We start from the raw sequence: 26,099 nt of genomic DNA, 5'->3' as shown, positions 1-26,099 counted from the left end.
ATAGCATCTGAGTCCTCCAAGCCAGCTATGGGGGTCTGCTCAGGTCAGGACCCAGATCCTATGAACACAGTTATCTGAAATATAGTATTTTACCGTAAACTGACTATCCAGGTCAACGTCCCTCCAGATGACATGGTTGGCAGCCAACACTTGATTATGACAGATGGAACCTGCTTAACAAGTTCAGAGCTGTCAATTCTAATGGAAACCCTTCTGCTAATGGACAAAAAATAGGAATTGATATGTTTTTCCTTTTTTTCAGAATATTTGCTAGATGAGGGTTGTGGGCCAAAGCTGTGACCTGGGTAACTTGTGACTTTTCCTGAATTGCACAGCGTTGCTTGCCAAATCATGTAGTAGGTTAAACTATCATGCCACCTAAAAACCAAACACTGCACTATGTGTGTCAACAAATTGCAATGCATGGTCATTTTACCCAAAGGTGATGGCATAGAGGGCTAAAAAAGTGACTACTGATTACCCAAATGGTGCTCAGAACAGATGTTCAGAGGCTGGTGGGTCTAAAGACTCTATCAGCACCTCAGGTTTCTTTTCCTTAGTACTAACTTTTATGGTCCCTTCTGTGTCTTCATACTTGTAGTCAGTGTCCAGGTCAAAGGACATGAACCCTTGAAATAAAGAAACCCCAGTAAATGCAGAAATATGATCCCCAAGTTGGGGGAATTTAGAGGACGAGAGACTTCATCTGACTGGTTCCAGGTACTTTTCATAGGCTCACTCCTAATCACCCGCAACAGGAGGTAACTCCCTTCCCGCTTCATTAAAGTGATGAGTGACCATCCTAAATTGGCACCACTCTCACAGCAGTTGTTTGGTCTACCTATTGTGCACACCCCTTTCCACCATTTCCAATTCCAAAAGAATTTCCACCCAACCTTCCAAGACTCTTGAGCCCACCTAGATAAAGGCTGATTAATCCCATAGTCGTAGCTACGCTTTTCTTTACCAAATCTCCATTTTGCTCCTCTAGCTTTCTATCTAAAGAACATGTTCAAGTTATGTTGTGTGTTGGCACCACATCTAGTATCCAGCAACTGTGACACAATCCCTTCTACAGTAGCCCCCTTGGGCTATGTTGTAGATGAACTCACCATTGCTTGATTTTTGGAAGCCATGAAAGTCAAGTGAAAATCTTAGGAAAGTCATCATGATTGTCACTCAACTGTTCAAAAGAAAGATAATAACCAATTTTACGTACTGTAGAGTTACCTTATACGTACTTGTAGTGCTGCTTCTTTTTTTTTCTTTGGATGTTTTGTAACCTTAAATTTTACCATAAATTAGACTTTGCTTCTATTAAAAGTAGTAAGTAATTTGAAGGGAATCTGTCTGAAGGGTTTTAACCCCCCAACTATTTATATGCACTTGTAGCTCTTTCAAAGACAAGTCCAGCAACACCTTTATATGGCCAGTGCATTCCTCCATTACTGGAAAATCAATGTTTAAATTGATATGCAAATGAGTGTGTAGATCTGAAGCCTCCGTCACTCCAGCTCTATTCCCCGTCCGGTGATGGCTCCTCCTGCTTGACTGACGACTCCTTTGCCTGTATTTACAGAACATGGAGGCTGTCACTCAAGCAGGCCAAGGTGGTGCTAGGTAGGGAGTAGAGCTGGAGTGACAGAGGCTTCACTATAACTACTATAGCGCTGCAGCCTCATTTGCTTATCAACTCAAACGCTGATTTCTCAGGAAAGGACGGGCCATGTAAAGGTATTGTGGACTTGTCTTTGAAAGAGTAACATAAATAGTTTGGGGGGATGAAATCCTGCTGACGGATTCCCTTTAAAAAAAATTAAGACCCCCAGTTATTTATTATTTCTTTCTTTCCAGACCCCTGACACTGCCGCTCCTTGTCACTACGTTTGGATAGCAATGCTGAATACAAAGCGCTCTCGTCTCTTCAGATAACTCTCTGACCACTCAATATTATTTATTTTTTTAAACACTTCATCCAGGAAGCGACATAATCTCCTCCACTTATTTGATTTTGTTGTAACCTGAAACGTCTCCCTGCTTTATATCGTCAGGGATAAATGCATTTCTCTGGCTTTGTGATACGCATCAAGCTTTTAAGGGGGCAGAGTTCGTACGAAATCCTGTAAAGTAAGCAAGCAACTACGGGAAAAGAATATTTCAGGACAAAATAATGCCCCATGAGAAGGGAATACTGCAGCATTAAAAGGGTTACAGACAATTAGCGCATCTAATTGTGAGACTTCCAGAACTATTTTCTGTAAGTGTAATCAAGTCAATTGCTACTTTCTTGTAATAGCAGCATGAACGGGGGAATGACTTCTCTCCTGGTTAATATATAGCAACATTTACATGTAGGGTTGTTTAGAAAATTACATTAAAGTAGAGTATGGAAATCTGGCCTTGGAGAGGTATTTCCACAATAGACCTCTATGGTAAATTTATAGGAGCATGCTTGCTCAGCTCTTTAAAACCCATAGACATTAAAGGGGTTAACTCTGTGACTGCAGACTTGTGAATCATTGTGAACTGTGAGAATTCTCCAGTGCCGAAAGCGAGACCGGAGAGAAGCAATATGCATACTTCCTGCCACATTCCAACTAGACGTGATGCTGCACATGTCTAGTCGGAATGTGGCTAGAACTACGTATATTGCATACTTGTGGGCAACATGGCTGACCACTCTTGCCACCTGCATTGGAGAATCCTGACAGCAAGCACAAGTGCGCAACGTGGGGATTTATAAGTCTGCACATAGAGTGATTGCAGACTTTCGTAAACAATCTGCACAACCCCTTGAATGGAGAGCCATGCATACATATGAGGCTGGTATTCCACTTTTTTCCTTTCTATCTGAAGCTTAAGTCTCAGGAGACTACTGTTCTCCAAATAGGAGTCCATCTCTTAGATAAGCCAGTCAGATTACCCCATGAAAGATCATTGGTTGAACATGACATAAATGTGTGGGCACCCTAACACTAAGTCTCCTACCGATCCAAAGAATCCCACTTCACAACAGGTGACCTTGTAGATCCTAAGCCCCAATAAAAGCACAACTAATACCTAAAGAATTAGACCTGACCCTTTACATAAAAAATAATAATTTTACACTAGTCTTGAAGGGGTTGCCCACGTTTGAGGCCTTTATTTATTTCTTTTTTTATTAAATGCATGTATTTGGGGCTCAAAATAAATTTTTGCACCTTTTGCCATTTACAGGAATGTTGCTTCCCTGAACATTCAACTTTGATGTGATCTGTTTTCATAAATTATCTGAGTGGACCTCAGAAAAAGACAGATAAAGTAGAGTTAGAAACGCTCAATCAGATGGTCAGAACAAGCTAACAAGTTCACTGTCAGTGCAACACGAGACTAAAGAAGGCAAACAATGCATTTTTTTTAATTAAACAAAATTGCAAAAATTATTTTAGCCCCAAATATATGCACTTAAGTAAAAATAAATGTGGCTAGCCCCTTAAAATGGAATCTATCATCAAATTTTTGCTATGTAATCTAAGACAGCATGATGTAGGGGTTGAGATCCTGATTCCAGCGATGTGTCACTTTCTGGTCTACATTCTGTCATTCTGATATAATCACTGTTTTCTCTACTGCAGATCTAGCAGAGCTCAGAATACAGAGCTGTGTATAACCCCACCCACATTACTGATTGGCAGTTTTCTGTGTGCACTGTATATCAACAGCCAATCAGTGGAGGGGGTGTGGTTGGACCAGGGAGGGGGTGTGGTTGGACCAGGAGGTATGAGACGCCTAGTTCTGTAGTGATAATCTCCAGCTGATAAAACACTGATTTTATTGAAACAGCAACACACAGCCTAGTAAGTGACACATCACTGGAATCAGGATGTCTCCCAACATCATGCTCCTTCAGATTACATAACAAAACCTGCTGACAGATTTCCTTTAATCTCGCAGTTCTCCTGAACATGATGCTGGTTTTTGGCCCTCTGATCCCTATATATAAACCTAGTCTAGTTTTGAGGATTTGGGGTCTTCTCATGAATCACTGCCTCTGCATGCCTTTATGGTTTGGGTCCTATCATGCATCTTCTATTTCTAACTCTATTTTTTTTAGGGTTTGTGTGGATTCCAGCTCATATTTGCCAATAATCCCTACTGTTATAGAACAGTCCATCAGTAGGGACTAGTGATGAGCGAGTATGTTTTGTTAACCCTTTCGCCGAGTATACTCGGGCGAGCACCGAGTATATACAGCGTGCTTGGTGATATGTTTGAATCACTCCCGTGTGTATGATTTGCGACTGTTTGAAAGCTTTATTACATGTGAGGAATGTGTAAGAAGCAGACAATCCTCACATGTAATAAAGCTGTCAAACACCTAAACACCTACCAAAAATTATGGACTGCAAAACATCAGTACTTTTAAAACCAAGATTTATCCTTAGAAGATGGCTGCTCGTACCCCGTGCTGGAGGGAGGAATATTCGGTGAGTTACTTGTTATTTAACATTTTATTTTAAAATTGTAACAGCTTAGTAAAGGGCAGTATGTTTTTTTTACTTGTTTTTTTTTTTGCTTTTTGCTCAGAATTTTATTGACTTTCAGACTATGATTTCTAGAAAAACTATTTAATACGTTTCTGCATGATCAAGCTCCTCATGGGCAGTCATTATGCAAATTAGTAAAATATTATCACAATGCTGCCAATCTGATATTCAAAAAAAAAAAGTTTTGTATAAAATAATCTAATTTCTACCAACATGGCAGCCATAAAATGAAATTCTATACTTGTCCCTACACATTTCTTGTGTCCCGCGGCCTTTTTTATACTCTGTGCTGTATTGGTTTTTTTAAATTACTTAAAAAAAAGAAAAAACAACTTTAAAGGATAAAGCAAAGTTAGATTTACTCCCAAATCCCTCATTCTACGCTCAGAGCAATATCTGCCGAGCGCACATGGGAAGAAATTTCATAATGGAAAAAAAGGCCACGGGAGGCCACCGTCTTCATTCCAGTGACTATTTGTCTGTGTGTAAAATAAATATATTGCAGCCAGTCGGTGCTCGGACCTTAATAAATGCCAGTGGACCTCTCCGCTTCTTTTCTGGTCATGCAAATTTAGCATTAAAAGAACAATCTGTTGTAGTTTTGCTACTGACTGTTCTGCTCTTTTGTCTTATACTCATGTAGAACAGGTTGGCCTGTATGTTTTACTGTTTTTTTTAAGCATTTCACAGTGCTGCAGTGTATATTTTTCTTAGAAATCTGGATGACGCAGTCCCTCTGTTATTCTTCCTGGAAATAGCTGATAACTGGGTGCTGCCATGTACCTGGTTAATTGTACAATGTCCATTTCGGGTTGACAGTGTCCATACTATTTAGATATGCAAATTGTCTCTTCAGAGAGGAAGAGGACATGAACTCTATAGCGCCACCTGTTGGAAGCAGAAATCCTACAAGTCAATATCGACCCTTTAACGAGCCCTGTAATATGACTTAGGATAAAAGCCAAACCAGAATCTTAATTTGCAGACACATGTTTCAGGGTGTTGCTCCTCATCAGTGTAAAGCGTGAGATCTGATTTGGCTATATGAGAGGCTTAAGACTGCGATCTAAGGGGTAACATTTCTCCTTGTGGAGAGTGATACGCCAAGCATTGCATGATGAGGGGCAATACCCCGAAACACTGTGTCTGCAAATTGAGATTCTGATTTGGCTTTCATCTTAAGTCATAGGACAAGGCTCATTAAAGGGTCGATATTGACTTATGGGATTGCTACTTCCAATAGGTGGCGCTAGAATTTTAGTCCTCTTCCTCTCTGAATAGACAATTTTACATATTTAATTTCCCAGAGGAGCATGCATAGCATGTATAAGTCAACTCACTCTGACATGCCAGGCCTTGCATGTCACTCTCCACAAGGAGAAACATTACCCCTTAGATCCCATACTATTTATAGACACACCCTATTGCCAGGTATAATGTTATGCCCAGTTGGTAACTAACCATCGATTTCCAGGAGGAATAACTGATGAACTGCACAAGGCAAGTGCTAAGAAAATGTGCTTAAGAATTGTTAAAATACAAGGCATGGCAATATAATCATGCAGTAGGTACATTAAGAGCACAGCCCTCTAAAAAATTAAATGAAAGCTAAAAAGTACCCTATTAACTTAAACCAAGTGGATTGTGGCTATAGCGGTAAGCAATGGGCCAACGGGGGCCCCCATCACCCTCAATCATCCTTCGATCATAAATAGCCACAACAGCTGGACCCTAAAAAGTGTGGTCCTAAGTGAGAGGACTGAATTAGGCTTTTTGTATGGCTTATATAACATTTTACAGAAAAACAAATGGTTAAAAATTACAAAAATATTGTTTTTTTCCTCCCAAAACGGCGCCACACTTCTGTACAGGTCACGTGTGGTACTGCAGCTCAACCCCATTCCCTTCAATTTAGCTGAGCTGCAATGGCAGAAACAAGGACAGGTGTGACCCTGTTTCTAAATGAAAGCGGCCATATTTTTCTAATCCTGAACAATCCCTTCAAACATTTCTTATTTTTTTCACAAAGCCTCAAAAGTACGGAGTTTCTTTCAAACTTTTTCCGCCTTTTTACTTTCTTCAAGGAACTTTCCTTTTATCAAGAAAGGATAAATCTTGAAAGTACTGTAAGAATGGCAAGAGAGAGAATTATAAAAAAAAAAAATGAAAAAAGATTTATGTGGAGACAGAAGATGCAAAAAAATAAAATAAAATAATGGCATGTTAAAATAAATAAATAATAATAAAAATAACTAGTCGGTGTACTTCCCAGCATCATCTATCAAATATTTCATTATAAATCAAAAGACGCCTTCCTCCCTCTCCCCTTCTTTGATTTATTCAATAGAAATAATAAAACACAAATTCAAGATTTCATCCATTTTTTTTTTCTTTTAGAAGAGAAGTTATGAAGAAGACAGATGTGACAGCTTACTGGATATGCTAAAATTTACCTTCACAAATGCTTTAAACATATTTTCCATTGGAGCTTACCACATCCCGCAGATTTATTTTTTCTAATACCGTGTGATGCAGAAACAAAGAGGTAAAATATAATTTTACGCATAAAATATCAATTATTTTCAAATATTTAAATAATCTTGCAAATAAGGGTCAGAATCTTTTCTTTTTAATCAAGAGGTTTCTTAATTAAGGTAGTTGTTACTTATTTTAGAAATAAAATTATTATGTCTTTTTTTTAAGAATCTAAAATAGTCATATTGTAATAATACTCATTTATTAAAATGTTCTTCATATATTTTAAAGGAACGGATCAATACACCTAGAAGATTGTTTCATTTTCTTAAGGCCTACATGGGCAATGGTGTTCATGATAGCATTTTATGTAAAAATTAGCAGCAATTAATACATTATTACAATGTAATTCCATATATATATGTATTTTCTTCTTATTTTTTTTTGATCTGCCATATTCACTCCTGCTATCTGTAACACTTAAAAAGAAAGTGACACAGCTAGGTGCAGTGCACTGTCAAATCAATGAGAAAAGCAGCAGGAGAGCCAGCTATGTGAAGAGGTTAGACAGCTACTACATCAGTAAAATCATAGAAAATTGTTAATGAAAGTTGCTCTATTTTGCATAAAGAAAGAAGCTGAATAACAATATAGTGCAAAGTTATCCATATGTATCAAATCCTCACAAAAACATCTTAATATGTCATAGGGATATATTTAAGAAAAACACAACATATACTGTATATATATACATATATATATATATATATATATATATATATATATATATATATATACAGTGCTGGCCAAAAGTATTGGCACCCCTGCAATTCTGTCAGATAATACTCAGTTTCTTCCTGAAAATGATTGCAATCACAAATTCTTTGGTATTATTCTCTTCATTTAATTTGTCTTCAATGAAAAAAACACAAAAAGAATTGTCCTAAAGCCAAATTGGATATAATTCCACACCAAATCTAAAAAGGGGGTGGACAAAAGTATTGGCACCCTTTGAAAAATCATGTGATGCTTCTCTAATTCGTGTAATTAACAGCACCTGTAACTTACCTGTGGCACCTAACAGGTGTTGGCCATAACTAAATCACACTTGCAGCCAGTTAACATGGATTAAAGTTGACTCAACCTCTGTCCTGTGTCCTTGTGTGTACCACATTGAGCATGGAGAAAAGAAAGAAGACCAAAGAACTGTCTGAGGACTTGAGAAACCAAATTGTGAGGAAGCATGAGCAATCTCAAGGCTACAAGTCCATCTCCAAAGACATGAATGTTCCTGTGTCTTCCGTGCGCAGTGTCATCAAGAAGTTTAAAGCCCATGGCACTGTGGCTAACTTCCCTAGATGTGGACGGAAAAGAAAAATTGACAAGAGATTTCAACGCAAGATTGTGCGGATGGTGGATAAAGAACCTCGACTAACATCCAAACAAGTTCAAGCTGCACTGCAGTCCGAGGGTACAACAGTGTCAACCCGTACTATCCGTCGGCGTCTGAATGAAAAGGGACTGTATGGTAGGATACCCAGGAAGACCCCACTTCTTACCCCGAGACATAAAAAGCCAGGCTGGAGTTTGCCAAAACTTACCTGAGAAAGCCTAAAACGTTTTGGAAGAATGTTCTCTGGTCAGATGAGACAAAAGTAGAGCTTTTTGGCAAAAAGCATCAACATAGAGTGTACAGGAAAAAAAAAGAGGCATTCAAAGAAAAGAACACGGTCCCTACAGTCAAACATGGTGGAGGTTCCCTGATGTTTTGGGGTTTCTTTGCTGCCTCTGGCACTGGACTGCTTGACCGTGTGCATGGCATTATGAAGTCTGAAGACTACCAACAAATTTTGCAGCATAATGTAGGGCCCAGTGAGAGAAAGCTGGGTCTCCCTCAGAGATCATGGGTCTTCCAGCAGGACAATGACCCAAAACACACTTCCAAAAGCACTATAAAATGGTTTGAGAGAAAGCACTGGAGACTTCTAAGGTGGCCAGCAATGAGTCCAGACCTGAATCCCATAGAACACCTGTGGAGAGATCTCAAAATGGCAGTTTGGGGAAGGCACCCTTCAAATATCAGGGACCTGGAGCAGTTTGCCAAAGAAGAATGGTCTACAATTCCAGCAGAGCATTGTAAGAAACTCATTGATGGTTACCGGAAGCGGTTGTTCGCAGTTATTTTGGCTAAAGGTTGTGCAACCAAGCATTAGGCTGAGGGTGCCAATACTTTTGTCCGGCCCTTTTTTGGAGTTTTGTGTGAAATGATCAATGATTTGATTTTTGCTTCATTCTCTTTTGTGTTTTTTCCTTGCAAGCAAATTAAATGAAGATAATAATACCAAAGAATTTGTGATTGCAATCATTTTCAGGAAGAAACTGAATATTATCTGACAGAATTACAGGGGTGCCAATACTTTTGGCCAGCACTGTATATATATATATATATATATATATACCAACCTTTGCACTTGTTTTTATTTGCTTTCTTTATGCAAAACCAAAATAAAGAAGCTTTCATTAACAATTTCCTATGATTTTACTGATGTAGTGACTGTGTAACCTCTTCACATAGCTGTCTGTCCTGCTGCTTTTCCCATAGGTTTGACAGACCTAGGTGTGTCACTGTCTTTTTAACCCTTTACAGACTCAGTTACGCAGATACATCATATGCCGGCTCCCTGACTTTGATGTGGGTTTAGGAAAGGCATCTTGCCCGGCAGATGATATCTTGATATACAACCAACATTAGCTTCTAAGAGTGGATGTCCATCTGCGGCTGTTAACCTGTTAAATACCGCTGTCAATGTCTAACAGCGGCATTTACAGTGCGTTGGCAGGGGGAGCATCATTCTTTGCGCCCATCGGCACCCCAGTGATGCGATCGTGGGACACCAAGGGTCTCCTGAAGATCCCTGTGCTTGTCATGATGGTCCTCCTGTGAATACCAGCTTCTGGCTGGTGTTTATAGGAGACTGTGATATTTGCTGTATTCAGCAGTACCTCAATATTGCTGTACATAGCACAAGCGACTGGATGATCACAGGTTCAATTCCACTAGGGGGACTAACAGATACAGTGAAAAGAAAAAATAAATAAAAATACACATATGTGGTATCGTTACATCCATAGAAGTCTGATCTATCAAGATATAAAATTAACTAACCTGATCAGTAAACAGAGCGATGAAAAAAAAATCTAAATACCAGAATTACGTTTTTTCGCCTAATCACAACATTGCAATAAGGGGGCGATCAAAACATCGTATCTACCCCTAAATGGTGTCAATAAAAATGTCAGCTCAGGGCACAAAAAATAAGCCCTCACCCAGCCCCATCAACCAAAAATTGACATACTGTATATACAGTACAGACCAAAAGTTTGGACACACCTTCTCATTTAAAGATTTTTCTGTATTTTCATGGCTATGAAAATTGTACATTCACACTGAAGGCATCAAAACTATGAATTAACACATGTGAAATTATATACTTAACAAAAAAGTGTGAAACAACTGAAAATATGTCTTATATTCTAGGTTCTTCAAAGTAGCCACCTTTTGCTTTGATGACTGCTTTGCACAGTCTTGGCATTCTCTTGATGAGCTTCAAGAGGTAGTCACCAGAAATGGTTTCCACTTCACAGGTGTGCCCTGTAAGGTTTAATAAGTGGGATTTCTTGCCTTATAAATGGGGTTGGGACAATCAGTTGTGTTGTGCAGAAGTCTGGTGGATACACAGCTGATAGTCCTACTGAAGAGACTGTTAGAATTTGTATTATGGCAAGAAAAAAGCAGCTAAGGAAAGAAAAACGAGTGGCCATCATTACTTTAAGAAATGAAGGTCAGTCAGTGCGAAAAATTGGGCAAACTTTGAAGTGTCCCCAAGTGCAATTGCAAAAACCATCAAACGCTACAAAGAAACTGGCTCACATGAGGACCGCCCCAGGAAAGGAAGACCAAGAGTCACCTCTGCTTCTGAGGATAAGTTTATCCGAGTCACCAGCCTCAGAAATCGCAAGTTAACAGCAGCTCAGATTAGAGACCAGGTCAGTGCCACACAGAGTTCTAGCAGCAGACACATCTCTTCAATAACTGTTGAGGAGACTTTGTGCAGCAGGCCTTCATGGTAAAATAGCTGCTAGGAAACCACTGCTAAGGACAGGCAACAAGCAGAAGAGACTTGTTTGGGCTAAAGAACACAAGGAATGGACATTAGACCAGTGGAAATCTGTGCTTTGGTCTGATGAGTCCAAATTTGAGATCTTTGGTTCCAACCACCGTCTTTGTGCGACGCAGAAAAGGTGAACGGATGGACTCTACATGCCTGGTTCCCACCGTGAAGCATGGAGGAGGAGGTGTGATGGTGTGGGGGTGCTTTGCTGGCGACACTGTTGGGGATTTATTAAAAATTTAAGGCATACTGAACCAGCATGGCTACCACAGCATCTTGCAGCGGCATGCTATTCCATCCGGTCTGCGTTTAGTTGGACCATCATTTATTTTTCAACAGGACAATGACCCCAAACACACCTCCAGGCTGTGTAAGGGCTATTTGACCAAGAAGGAGAGTGATGGGGGCTACGCCAGATGACCTGGCCTCCACAGTCACCAGACCTGAACCCAATCGAGATGGTTTGGGGTGAGCTGGACCGCAGAGTGAAGGCAAAAGGGCCAACAAGTGCTAAGCATCTCTGGGAACTCCTTCAAGATTGTTGGAAGACCACTTCCGGTGACTACCTCTTGAAGCTCATCAAGAGAATGCCAAGAGTGTGCAAAGCAGTCATCAAAGCAAAAGGTGGCTACTTTGAAGAACCTAGAATATAAGACATATTTTCAGTTGTTTCACACTTTTTTGTTAAGTATATAATTCCACATGTGTTAATTCATAGTTTTGATGCCTTCAGTGTGAATGTACAATTTTCATAGTCATGAAAATACAGAAAAATCTTTAAATGAGAAGGTGGGTCCAAACTTTTGGTCTGTACTGTATATGTCAATGTGGTGATTGAAATTTTTTTTGTTTTTAAAAAAAAACACAAAAAAACTGAAAACCTATAAAACAAAATTCTAAAATTCATCAGCAGAAAATTAAAAATAAAGTATATTTCCCTCATCCCCTATTGACAAGTCAACATTGACCTTTCAGAAAAAAAAGTCAAATATGGCCAGGAAGCCTATCGTTTTATCCATGTGGTGTTAATTTGAGTCTCATTTTTTTTGTTAAAATGACGAAAAGGCAAAAAAAAAAAAATTAAGTAAGGCCCACGCTCATAAAACTTCCAACTACTTTGCGGACTGGCTAGATAAAGGCAACAATATTTTTTTTTTCAACCCTGCTCCACTGGGAAGAAGAAAATAGCCGATGAATTTCATCCACTAAGTGATAAAATAAATTGAATTTCAAAAGTATAAACACAGAGGAGCGGGAAGATTTTTTTATTTATTTTTTTATTCTTATTTTTTTTACAGAAAAAGGCTAGAGGGCTCCATCCATTGCTATTATCTACGGAATAAGTAGCCTCTGTACTTTTAAGTGATAACAGCCATCAGACGCTGCTGTGAATATTAAGCTGCGAAAAAGGGCAAAAGATAACGGGGGACGGGGGGAAGCATCCAAACACATAAAAACACAAAGTAAACAGACACACAAAAAACACTACAGCCGGTTCACACACACCATCAAAGGCCTACCGTGTCAACAGAGAGTTAAAATAGTACAGTTTTATACACACATCTCTCTAGATCGGTCATCGGATAAATAAAAAATAATAATAAGAAAAAATAAGAAAAAATAGGGAGCAGATGCATCAATCTCCTGAAAGGAAAATGTCACTTCTACAGTGTTAGTTTATAGAAATTCAGTATTTCTCATAGCAAGCAATGGTAACACGAAGTCTTCGCGGCACACGGCTATCACCCTCCTGCTCTGGCTCTCAGCTCAGGGCCATGCTGCAAAGCAAAGAATGCACCAGGATTAATTTTTCAACGCTTGAGAAAAATAGGTGTTAAATTTATTATTACTATTTTTTATTATTATTATTTAAAGGGCATTTTTTGATTCTACTCTCCTACTCTAGCCTACATTATAAAAGATGGATTTTTTATTTTATTTAGTCTGTTAAAAAATAATCTAAAATGGAAAAAACATGTCTAGATGGATTTTTTGTTATTTAGTTAACATGTATATATATATATATATATATATATATGTATATATATATATATATATATTATTTTTATATTATTATTTTTTATTATTATTTTATATTAGTTTTTAATATTTTATATCTATCTATATAGAGATAGATATAAAATAATATAAAATGATAATATAAAATAATAATATAATAGAAAATAATATAAAATAAAAAAAACATAGATCTAGTCTAGATGGATTTTAAATACAAAAAAAATCTATCCAGATATGTTTTTTATTTTACATTATTTTAGATTATATTATATTATTATTTGTTTATATTATTTTTATTATATATATATATTCAATAAAATTAAGATAAAAAATAATAATATAAATAAAACAATTTTAAATAGTAATATAAAATAATACAAAAAATCTTTATCTTATATTATATTATGATATATTTTGTACTATTTTTATTGTATATATATTTATATATACACAATAATAAAATACAAAATAATATAAAAGAAGAATAATATAATATAACATAAATAAAATAATTTTAAATAATATAAAATAATAAAAATATTTTATATTATATGTTTTTTACTATTTTTATTGTATATATATCTATATATGTAATAAAATAATAGAAAAAAGAATATAAAAAAGAATAATATAATATAAAATAAATAAAATAATTTTAAATAATAGTGTAAAATAATAATAATAATAAAAAAAATGATCCTGGTAATAAGAACAAAAAGATATTTTTTTTGTATTGGGTTACAAAGGAAAAAGAACAAAAAAGATGGCAGATGACAGAAGCTGTCTTCATGATCTGACCTTACTGACAGTCATTGCTTTGCTTAGATGGATATATTTAATTAAGTGAACATGCAATTGATTTTTGATGCGATCTGTATTTTTTTTCTTTCTAAAGACAATTAATTTGATGCGTGGCGGTTGCACAAAGCTCCGCATTAGAGTAATGACAGCGGAATTATTCTATAAATTGGCTGCAGTGGAAATTAGCTGGGGACTTATGAAACACTGCTGAAGCCATCAATTAACATGGACTTTTAATGCCACTTATTCTGTGATTTTTTTATTTATTTTTTAGGCGGTTTTTGTTTTTTCTTGTTTACTTATATCGGCATGATACTAATAAAGTCAGATCTACTTTCTAATTACGGTAATAGCGGGGCCATGTGTTTAACCTCTAAAGAGTCAGGCGGGTGTTTTATCTTACAGAAGAGTGGGAGTAAGAAAAAAAAAAGCCTTTTTGTGTGGGTGGTGGATGCTAAACTTGGGCGCCAGAAATAAGTACTCTGCAGGAGTCTGTGGCAAAAGTATTCAATGGTTTCAATTTAGAAAGTACATTCAAGAAAACTGGAAAGAATGGCTACTGGCTCTGTGACAAGGAGATTCATTCTTCACAGACCTGCAAGAAAGGGGAAGGAAAAAAAAAAAGAAAAAAAAATAGATATAAAAAAATAAAAAATAAATAAAAAATAAAGCCACACATATGCGCCCTACAAAAGAACAGACCAGATCACAGCTGGAAGGGAGGCAAACCTTTTAATCAGGTCCTTGAAATACAAGCTGCAGGAAGATAGAATATTTTGATGGACTTCAAACTCTTTTCCTTCAACAATAATTTTCAGGTCTGTAAACTCTTTCGATCTGCGCTGCTGGTTCAGTTCCTTCAACATTTCTGCAGAACAGAGAAGACAGACATTGCCAGGGTTCCAATTAAGAATGAGCTTTTTGTTTCTTTATTTTTTTTTTCTCTTTCATAAAGTAGAAAAATCAAAAATTAAACAGTTGACGAAAATTGGGACAACCTGTGCATGCCATAGTAACCAATCAGACGGTTTATTATTTTCTAATTTGCTCTAGACGGTAGACTGAGACTGGTCTGGTGACATCACTGCACCTAGTGTGGTGACATCACTACACCTAGTGTGGTGACATCACATTACCTAGTATGGTGACATCACTGCACCTAGTGTGGTGACATCACATCACCTAGTATGGTGACATCACTGCACCTAGTGTGGTGACATCACTGCACCTAGTCTGGTGACATCACATCACCTAGTGTGGTGACATCACTGCACCTAGTGTGGTGACATCACATCACCTAGTATGGTGACATCACTGCACCTAGTGTGGTGACATCACTGCACCTAGTCTGGTGACATCACATCACCTAGTGTGGTGACATCACTGCACCTAGTCTGGTGACATCACTGCACCTAGTGTGGTGACATCACTGCACCTAGTCTGGTGACATCACTGCACCTAGTCTGGTGACATCACATCACCTAGTGTGGTGACATCACTGCACCTAGTCTGGTGACATCACTGCACCTAGTGTGGTGACATCACCTCACCTAGTATGGTGACATCACTGCACCTAGTGTGGTGACATCACTGCACCTAGTCTGGTGACATCACTGCACCTAGTGTGGTGACATCACTGCACCTAGTGTGGTGACATCACTGCACCTAGTCTGGTGACATCACATCACCTAGTGTGGTGACATCACTGCACCTAGTCTGGTGACATCACTGCACCTAGTGTGGTGACATCACCTCACCTAGTATGGTGACATCACTGCACCTAGTGTGGTGACATCACTGCACCTAGTGTGGTGACATCACTGCACCTAGTCTGGTGACATCACTGCACCTAGTGTGGTGACATCACTGCACCTAGTGTGGTGACATCACCTCACCTAGTGTGGTGACATCACTGCACCTAGTCTGGTGACATTACTGCACTTATTGTGGTGCCATCACTTAAAGTAGGACACTTGTTTTCTATTATACTATTGTAGATGAGGGTCTATCAATGCCTCAAAATCGAATGTCACCGAGGTTGGTCTGGGTTTGCCTCTGAGCTGGGACTAGTGACTTCACTGAAATTGTTATGGTGACATCGCTTAATCCAGGTCACTTTTTTTCTGTTTTAAATAATGATCTACAGATTGATTCTTTGTGTAATGGAAACTCACTGACATTATCCTAAGTGTGGAATTAGCTGGGATTAGTGACATCACATCATATAGGATACTGGTTTTCTGCTTTAGATGTAGTTGTGTCTTTTAGCTGGGACTAGTGACATCACTGAACTTGGTGTGGTGATATCACTTAATGTAGGACACTTATTTTCTGCTCTAGATGAGGTTGTGTCACTGTGCTGGGACTAATGACATCACAGAACCTAATATGATGACATCATGAATTTAGAATATTGTTTTCTGCTTTAGATGAGGTTGCACCAATTGAGTTGGAACTAATGACATCACTGAACCTAATATGATGACATGAATTTAGAACATTTGTTTTCTGCTTTAGCTGAGGTTCTACCACTGAGCTGGGGCTAGTGACATCTCTGGACTCGGTTGACATCATGAATTTAGAATATTTGTTTTTTGCTTTAGATGAGGTTGTACCACTTGAGATGGGACTAATGACCTCACTGAATCTAGAATGATGACATCATGAATTTAGAATATTGTTTTCTGCTTTAGATGAGGTTGTACCACTGACCTGGGACTAGTCACATCACTGAACCTAGTATGATGAATATTTGTTTTTTCCTTTAGATGAGGTTGTACCACTTGAGATGGGGCCGGTGACCTCACGGAATCTAGAATGATGACATCATGAATTTAGGATATTTGTTTTTTCCTTTAGATAAGGTTGTACCACTTGAGATGGGACTAATGACCTCACGGAATCTAGAATGATGACATCATGAATTTAGAATATTTGTTTTCTGCTTTAGTTGAGGTTGTACCACTGAGCTGGGGCCAGTGACATCACCGAATCTAGAATGATGACATCATGAATTTAGGATATTTGTTTTTTGCTTTAGTTGAGGTTGTACCACTTGAGATGGGACTAATGACCTCACGGAATCTAGAATGATGACATCATGAATTTAGGATATTTGTTTTTTCCTTTAGATGAGGTTGTACCACTTGAGATGGGGCCGGTGACATCACGGAATCTAGAATGATGACATCATGAATTTAGGATATTTGTTTTTTGCTTTAGTTGAGGTTGTACCACTTGAGATGGGACTAATGACCTCACGGAATCTAGAATGATGACATCATGAATTTAGAATATTTGTTTTCTGCTTTAGTTGAGGTTGTACCACTGAGCTGGGGCCAGTGACATCAGTGGACTGGGCTGACATCACTTACTTGACCTTTTGTGTAGTAGAAGGTTACGGAGTGGAAGGGACCACTCAGTCTACTCAAAATTCCAGCAAAAAAAAAATTATAATTAGATTGGTTGCCGCAGGATAGCACCTACATGTAAGTGTGCAATGGTTGCCAGTGATTCTCTTTTTGTAGACACATACATTACATTACGTTACGTCTCTTGTATATGGCAAGACTGGACGGTAAAAGAGGCCACAGACACCATGTGCAAAATAAAATAAATCCACAAGGAAATAAAGCAAATATGGGCAGTAAGACACAAAGCATAATACCTTTCAAATATACAATATACATACCAGCGGGAATGAAATACATTGTCATTATATTGCTATTGTTAATACAAGTAGGAAAGAGAAATAAAGCATAAAGAAATGTGGCAAGAAATACTTGTCCATTTGCAAATGCTATTCAATGCTTTTGGGTCTTACCAGGTAAACATTACATTATGAGGCACAGTATGAGCGGGTTGTGTTTCAAAAGGATTAAAGACCTGTGGGAACAATAGATCTTGGCTCGCGAGTATTTGCAGAAAAGTTAATATTCAGCGTACATCAATGCAAGGCAATTATATTTAATGGAAACAATTATTTATAAACAAATCAATTACCGTTTGTGTAATTAATTTCTTGGAACAAACAATCCACCTCAACCAAATCAGATAAACAAGTGATAGAAGCATGGCAAAGTAAAAGGCTCTTTCCTTTACATCATTAGGGGACACAGCCCTCAAGAGAAGGGAAGAGTGGAGCAGAAAGAAAGAAAGCTGAAGGAAGCAGAAAGACGACCTTGTTATCTTTAGTAAGTCGAAACATGGTGCCCAGAAGAAGACCTACCTTGGGTATTGCATCCAGTTGTCATAGGCTTTGCGGCAAGACGATGGTACCTGAGCAAAAATGTTACTTGCGACGTACAAAAGTTTGATCCAACAGTCGATTCATTAAGGATGTTGCAGGAATATACTAACTCTTCGTTTATAGTCACTGTTAGTCTTGGCCAAATTTTTAGAACTCAGTGGTCTCCATAGTCCAGGTCTCTTTGCCTCTTGTCTACAGGCTATGTCAGATTCTCTATCTTTATATAATTATTCCAAAATCTGACTGAAATCTCTATTTGAAACCTCAAAACAATACTCTAGTTGACTTTCCTTAGATGTAACTAAAACCATGAAGACCACAGGTTCGGGAACATACGAGTTTGTAGGTTTAGACGTTCTTGCTGTTCAATATTTTACAAGTTACCTCTTCTCTTTCAGAAAATTGTTAGTCTAAGGTTTTTAATGGGGAATTTCGTCAAGAGTCCAGAATTAGCCTACATAGAGGAAACTCACATCAAATTGTGATAATTTGGTGAAAATTCTATATAGCATGATGTGCCATGAGACTAGTGAACACTAGTTTTTGTGCTGTTGGCCTGCAACCCAGATCGAACTTCAGATGATCCATCAATGTGGATATCTGTAATGGTTCTGGATCAAAACCTTGAAGCAATTGTAGCACCGAACCCTCAAAATGAACAGAATTTTTCCAATTTAGATCAAGATTTGCCCTTTTTTTATTAGAAATCAGGCCACACACCATGAAGATTGGTTTATAATCTATGGAGTGGATCTGAGAAAATATGGTCATTGTCCCAGAGAAGTTTATGATGCCTGTTTAGAGAAAGAGCTCATATTATATAGATTGTCCAGCAAGGATGAAATACATTGCTACATTAGTTTTAAATATTAGCAGATATATATATATATTTTTTTAAAAAAAAAAAGGTCAATGTCTTTTCAAAGGGTGACTTCATTCTCATTTTAGTCAACAAAGCAACAGACCCTGAAACAAGACATCCGACATGTGAGCGCAGTGTCAGACTAGGGTGGCAAGGGTCCACCAGTAACTCTGACTCTGGGGGTCAACTGTCCAGTTACATGTCAATATTGCATTACCCCCTTTCACATGCTTTTATCTGTACACAGTATACTGCTCATAGTGTGGGGTGAGTGGTTTCCTCAAGCACAGGGGCCCACCAGGGAATTTACCTGTTATCCCATGGGCCAGTCCGAGCCTACCCGATCCATAATAAGGACATACCGTCGCCCTGACCCTTTAAATAAATACAATAACCACAACCTGTAATTACAGACACAACAAACCACAGACTGGACACCCAAAACGAATAAAGACCTCCAACCAGTCTCTTCTGATTATTTTCACTCCCAAGTGCTACCGCAGACAATGTCGAGATGATGGTCCAGGTGTCAGAAAAAGCCCATGAACAAAGAAGACAGCATAAACTGGTGATTTGCCCATAGTTCCAAGTACCCGGGAGATCTCCTATTTCCCTGGATTTTAGCAAGTAAGCCACGGAAGTAGTCAAAATATGGCTTATCAGCCATAGTAATGATTCACTTTTATTACATTATCCCTTACAGACAAGGGTATCGCATACATTCATTTACGGATGGCCCTGATGGCATGGCCATCACCACACAGTACACGGGGTTAATTAAAGAACTGCAAATTTCATTTTAGTTTTTGCTGAGCTTAAAAAAAAGAAAGAAAGTAAAGCAAAAGAAATCTTTCAGTGTATTATTACAAAGCCTAGGTAAGTAAATGTCAGCCCGAGAGCTTATATATATTTAATGGAAACATGGCAGAGCCTGAAAGGCTAATTATTCTGTTGTGAAATGGGTCAGTGTCCTCTGGAGAGTGAGAAGATGATGAGAACACTTGTGAAATAACAGCGGCTTTTGTCATTCCCAGAATGGAGCCAGAAGACTATTTCATCCTACGGGCTCCGTGCGTTTTCATATTCTATAATCCTTTATATTTGTGCCGAACGTAAATCAACTTGAATCTTGGTGTGAAATCGGAGGCTGCTTTGGTTTAACAAAGGCAATAATTCACTTTTTTATTAACGCGCTGGAGAAGATGCGTCAGTGTCTGAGCTCAATAAACAATACCTGGGAATGTATGTACAAACGGTCTGGTCCCAATGAGCAGTCGGGATGAGAAGTCCTCAAAAACAAAGAGGAAAAATAAACTATTCATTAATATCACGATTAAAGAGTTCTGTACCAGATCCATCAATATCTAGGTCTATATCTCAGGAACCTTAAGGAGCAAAATGAAGGAGCTGTGTGATTGAGGCGGCAATACCGGATGGCTCTCTCATATCCTTACAATGAGAAGTCAAGTTTTGACCCAACTCCAGACACCTTGCCGATGAGCTGAATAAAGTAGTAGTAGTGTGATGTCCCCATCACTGTTTAGCCCGACACAGCGCTGTATGTATGTCTGTCTCTAGGACAGCAGTTTACAGCAGGGCTGTGAAGTCGGTAAGCCAAACCTCAGACTCCAACTCCAACTACGACTCCTCAATTTTCATGACACCGACTCCGACTCCAACTCCGACTCCCTCATACATGGCTCATGTTTAAGTGATAAATTTACTGTAGCCCAGATTCATCTCAGCTAAAAGTCTAGACCCTTAGATCAGGAATAGGACAGACATTTATAGGACATTTCAGAACTTTCCCAAATTCTTATGAAAAAATATTTCCTACAAACTGCATTGAACAACTGTACCCAATTTATTATATATTTTAGGAGTTGGAGTGGGTCCATCTTATACCGACTCCGACTCCACCAAAATAGACACCGACTCCGACTCCACAGCCCTGGTTTACAGCAGCTTAGTCCCATTTTAATGCCATGCACCCTTCACTAAACTGATCAGCGGAGTTGGACCTCCAATAATCAAATAATTAAAAGGGGTGGTTGGGTTCAGAAAACTTATTTTCAAATACCCTCTTAAGAAACACTATCACTTATCCTCTGGATAGGTATCAGTGTCAGACTGAAGAACATTGGGCCCACCAGAGGATTTGATTCTGAGGGCCCACCTTTCTCCCCCACTCAAGAGCCCCATAGCAGCTGCAAGGTTTGCACTATGAACTCTCCTGAAGGAGAAGCCAGGGCCCACCAGAGGATTCTCCAGTTCTCTGGTGGGCCAGTCCAACCCTGATAGGTATCATGTGTGGGGGTCCAACTCCTGGAACCCCCAAAATCACTAGAGCGGGGACCCTGTGTCCCCTGTATGAATGGAGCAACAGTGTGCATGCATGTCCATTGCTCCGTTCTGTTAGGCTCAACTTGTGAAGTAGACCTGCTAAGCCACAGGTCCGGGTGGGTACACGAACCCGGGCGTCAGCGCAGCTGGCAGGATGGCACGTGGAAAGCGAGGACGTGGCACACACAAGAGTCATGGGAGCAGCAGGATAGATGAAGAGAAGCATGCATAAATGGAAGCAGGTTACGAACGATGTGCACAGGAGGTGGAGTACACAAAACTAAAGTCTTGAACAGCAATCTGAAGACACCGGTGTGTGTCCTAATAGGCCTTCGAAGGCCTTCGGAGATGATAAACGATGCTGGGCAATCTGCAAAGCCCAACATGGAGCACAACCAAAGTGAAGAGAGCAAAGCTCGGGCCTGGGACCGGTGTGTAACACTTTCACTTCTATGGGTTTGTGGGAATTGTAGTGCACTTGCATGGCCACAAAGAAGAGAGTAAACAGAGTGGTGGTCACGAATAAGATCTTCTGGTCTAATCAGACAGCGGATATGGGACCTTCAATGGGACTCATCCTCCAAACTCCTAGCGATCATACATTAATCACCAATCTGGCACACAAGAGATAACTTATAAAATGTTATTTGTGCCATATATCCCCTTTATTAGAGGTCAAGTATCAATCATTAAGGAAACATCTCACACACTGAAGAGCCCCACCATGTTTTCCAGGAGAATTGAACATTTCATGCAAAATTTTCCCCACTGATTACTAGTAATCACTGGAACCCCAGCAGCAGTTCATAAAGGACCGACTTTTTTAAGAAAAATAAGGTGCACAATACTGTCCAAAATGGAGCACAATTGTCTAAACCAAGCTTAGAATTGGTCCCTGGATGCATACAAGTTCGGTACAATGTTAATAGACATTATAATTATAATAATGTACAGATCTACACTGCACTCTACATTAGATAACTCATTTTCTGAGAATATTTTTTTATGTGTTGCCCTTTCCAGATAAATTCAACCATGTCCCCAAATGGAAAACAACAGCAAACAGAAAAATGGAGGACGGATTTTTTTTCTCGTCTTTTTTTTACTCCATGTCCATCCCAGTATGAATAACCTTATGGGCATGTAAAACCTTTTTATAGAGATCTTATTAATCTGCAATAGACAGGGCATGGTTAATAATAACAAGATTATGTTCTCAGTAAACCTAAAACTACATTTGCATTGATGAGAATAAATGTGGACAATTCCGAGCCGGGGCTCGAGGCAAGGATACATATATCAGAAGGAAGAAAATTGAATTTTTCCTGATGGCTAATAGTGAATGAGATGTGAAAACGCATTGAACACCACAGCATGAGCAAAATTCTCTGTCAGGATCATTATGGTCTGTAACAAAAAAAACCTTTACATATTTAAAGGTGCACAATGTAGGCTAAGCTTCAAGATCCTCTCTTCCAGTTGGCAAAGAAAGACCACATGGCTGGTAATCTGACTCTCTTCATGTATTAGTTTCGTACTTCTATCCATGTGACCCCTTTAACAGATCCTCTTTAACGCCATTTGGTACAGAACCATTGTTTCCTCTTACTTCCTGCCAGATTATTCAGTGTTTTGGTCTACTCTAAAGGTTTGTACATTGCAATACTGAACTTTCAACCACCATATGTGACAACTACTGGCCTCTGAACCTTCATAGGTGAGAGTTCCTGGGCTCTAAACCTATGTACATGACACCTACTGTGCTCTGAACGTCAGTACGTGACAGTTATTAGACTATAAACTTCCAGGCTTGACAACTACTCATCCTTGAACTGTCATATGTGGCAGCTACTGGGCCCTGAACTTCCATACATGACAACATAGGCTCCTTACCTACAGTGCCTACAAGTAGTATTCAACCCCCTGCAGATTTAGCTGGTTGACACATGCGGAATTAACTTGGCATTGTGACATTTGTACTGTAGATCAGCCTGGAAGTGGGAAATGCACTGCAGCAAATTTTTTTTTTTTTTTTTTTTTAAAAACGTAAAAAGTTAATTCAGAGTGTCATTTATTATTCAACCCCTCAAACCACAAGAATTCTGTTTGGTCCCCCTAAAGTATTAAGAAGTAGTTCAGGCACCAAGAATAATGAGCTTCACATGTGTGGATTAAAGATCTCTTTTGCCAGCCTTTTCTGACTATTTAAGACCCTCCCCAAACTTGTGAACAGCACTCAGACATGGTCAACATGGTTAAGACAAAGGAGCATTCCAAGGCCATCAGAGACAAGATCGTGGAGGGTCACAAGGCTGGCAAGGGGTACAAAACCCTTTCCAAGGAGTTGGGCCTACCTGTCTCCACTGTTGGGAGCATCATCCGTAAGTGGAAGGCTTATGGAACTACTGTTAGCCTTCCACGGCCTGGACAGCCTTTGAAAGTGTCCTCCCGTGCCGAGGCCAGGCTTGTCCGAAGAGTCAAGGCTAACCCAAGGACAACAAGGAAGGAGCTCCGGGAAGATCTCATTGCAGTGGGGACATTGGTTTCAGTCAATACCATAAGTAACGTACTCCACCGCAATGGTCTCCGTTCCAGACGAGCCTGTATGGTACCTTTACTTTCAAAGCGTCATGTCAAGGCTCGTCTACAGTTTGCTCATGATCACTTGGAGGACTCTGAGACAGACTGGTTCAAGGTTCTATGGTCTGATGAGACCAAGATCGAGATCTTTGGTGCCAATCACACACGTGACGTTTGGAGACTGGATGGCACTGCATACGACCCCAAGAATACCATCCCTACAGTCAAGCATGGTGGTGGCAGCATCATGCTGTGGGGCTGTTTCTCAGCCAAGGGGCCTGGCCATCTGGTCCGCATCCATGGGAAGATGGATAGCACGGCCTACCTGGAGATTTTGGCCAAGAACCTCCGCACCTCCATCAAGGATCTTAAGATGGGTCGTAATTTCATCTTCCAACAAGACAACGACCCAAAGCACACAGCCAAGAAAACCAAGGCCTGGTTCAAGAGGGAAAAAGTCAAGGTGTTGGAGTGGCCTAGTCAGTCTCCTGACCTTAACCCAATTGAAAACTTGTGGAAGGAGCTCAAGAATAAAGTCCACATGAGACACCCAAAGAACCTAGATAACTTGGAGAAGATCTGCATGGAGGACCTGTGCCGGCCTGATCAGGTCTTATAAAAGACGATTATTAGCTGTAATTGCAAACAAGGGTTATTCCACAAAATATTAAACATAGGGGTTGTATAATAATTGACCCACACTTTTATGTTTAAAATTTAATAAAATTCAACTGAGCAACATAACTTTTTGGTTTGTAAGATTTATGCTTCTGTTCATAAAACCTACTCTCGTTTGCAGTTTGAAGGCTCTAACTTATTTGCATCTTATCAAACCAGCTAAATCTGCAGGGGGTTGAATACTACTTGTAGGCACTGTATATTCTTGAGAACTAACGTGCTCAAGATCTCTGTACATAACAGCTACAGGACTCTGAATTAGCAAGAAGCCCAATGATGTCTACTGGGTTTCTGAATTTTCATCCATGACAGCTACTGGACACTAAGCCTCTATACGTGACTGCTAATTGGGTTTGAACCTACATACGTGACAACTACTGGGCTCAAAATCTCTGTACATGACAGCAACTGGGATTTAAACTTCTGGACCTGAAAGCCACTGTGCTCCGTAGGTGATTGCTACTGGGTTCTAAAACTACTGTACATACGTGAAAGCTACTAGGCACTGAACCTACATACATGTCAGCTAATAGGATCTGAACTTCCATATGTGACAGCTACTTTAATCTGAACCTTCATATGTGCCAACTTCTAGGTTCTGAATCTGTACATAATAGATACTTGGCTCCAAACCTCTATACATGGGTTTCATAGATGACTACTAATAGGCTCTAAACCTCAATATGTGACAGCTTCTGGGCTCTGAGTCTTCAGATATGTAATAGGTACTCGGTTCTGAACCTTCATACATGTCAACTGCTAGGCTCCAAACCTCTGTGAATAACAGCTACTTGGCTCCAAACCTCTGTACAGCTACTCGGCTCCACAGATGACAATTAATATAGCTCTAAACCTCAACATGTGACAGGTATTGAGCTCCAAATCTCCACACTTGACAGGAGGCTCTGAACCTCCATATGTGACAGCTACTGAGCTATGAACCTCCATACATGGTGACAGCTACTGGGCTCTGACCTCCAAACATTATAGCTACTGAGCTACGAACCTCCATACATGGTGACAGCTACTGGGCTCTGACCTACATACGGGACAGCTACTGAAGTACGAACCTCCAAACATGACGAAAAGTTTCCCTGCCATGAAATATATTTATGCTCTCTACAGAGAACACCCAAAAATAAAACAATAAGATGGAATTGCAAGGGGTTTTTAGATTTTCCCAATGGTGATTGATATCAAAAACAAATAACTCACCAGAAAATCTGGTGAGCCCTGGGTTTGACAAAATAAGAGGTCCTAAAGACATTGCCACTGGGATGCGACTTTGGAACCAAACACCATTTCTTATGAGTAGGGAAATTCACAAAATACCCTACTAGATGTTACTGATTATATAAATTTATCCTGAAAATAGTCATTTTTTGGACTTTATT

The 26,099-nt window shown here is 39.2% G+C and overlaps 1 protein-coding gene across 3 annotated transcripts in view; it reads right to left on the bottom strand.

Moving 5' to 3' along the window:
- KLHL29 (kelch like family member 29) overlaps nt 1-26,099 on the bottom strand; it is a 1,034,900-nt gene that overhangs the window by 207,990 nt on the left and 800,811 nt on the right. For all 3 annotated transcript variants that reach the window (XM_073674052.1, XM_073674053.1, XM_073674055.1), the window contains one exon: nt 14,723-14,861. In XM_073674052.1, the coding sequence (XP_073530153.1) occupies nt 14,723-14,861 (139 nt within the window). The remainder of the gene's footprint in view (nt 1-14,722; nt 14,862-26,099) is intronic.

Source organism: Phyllobates terribilis, unplaced genomic scaffold (assembly GCF_046119375.1).
Source record: "Phyllobates terribilis strain yellow unplaced genomic scaffold, ASM4611937v1 Scaffold_3__8_contigs__length_932513732, whole genome shotgun sequence".
NCBI classification, from domain to species: domain Eukaryota; kingdom Metazoa; phylum Chordata; class Amphibia; order Anura; family Dendrobatidae; genus Phyllobates; species Phyllobates terribilis.
Note: the sequence above shows the minus strand (reverse complement) of the source record. Positions and strands in the feature narration are given on the sequence as shown.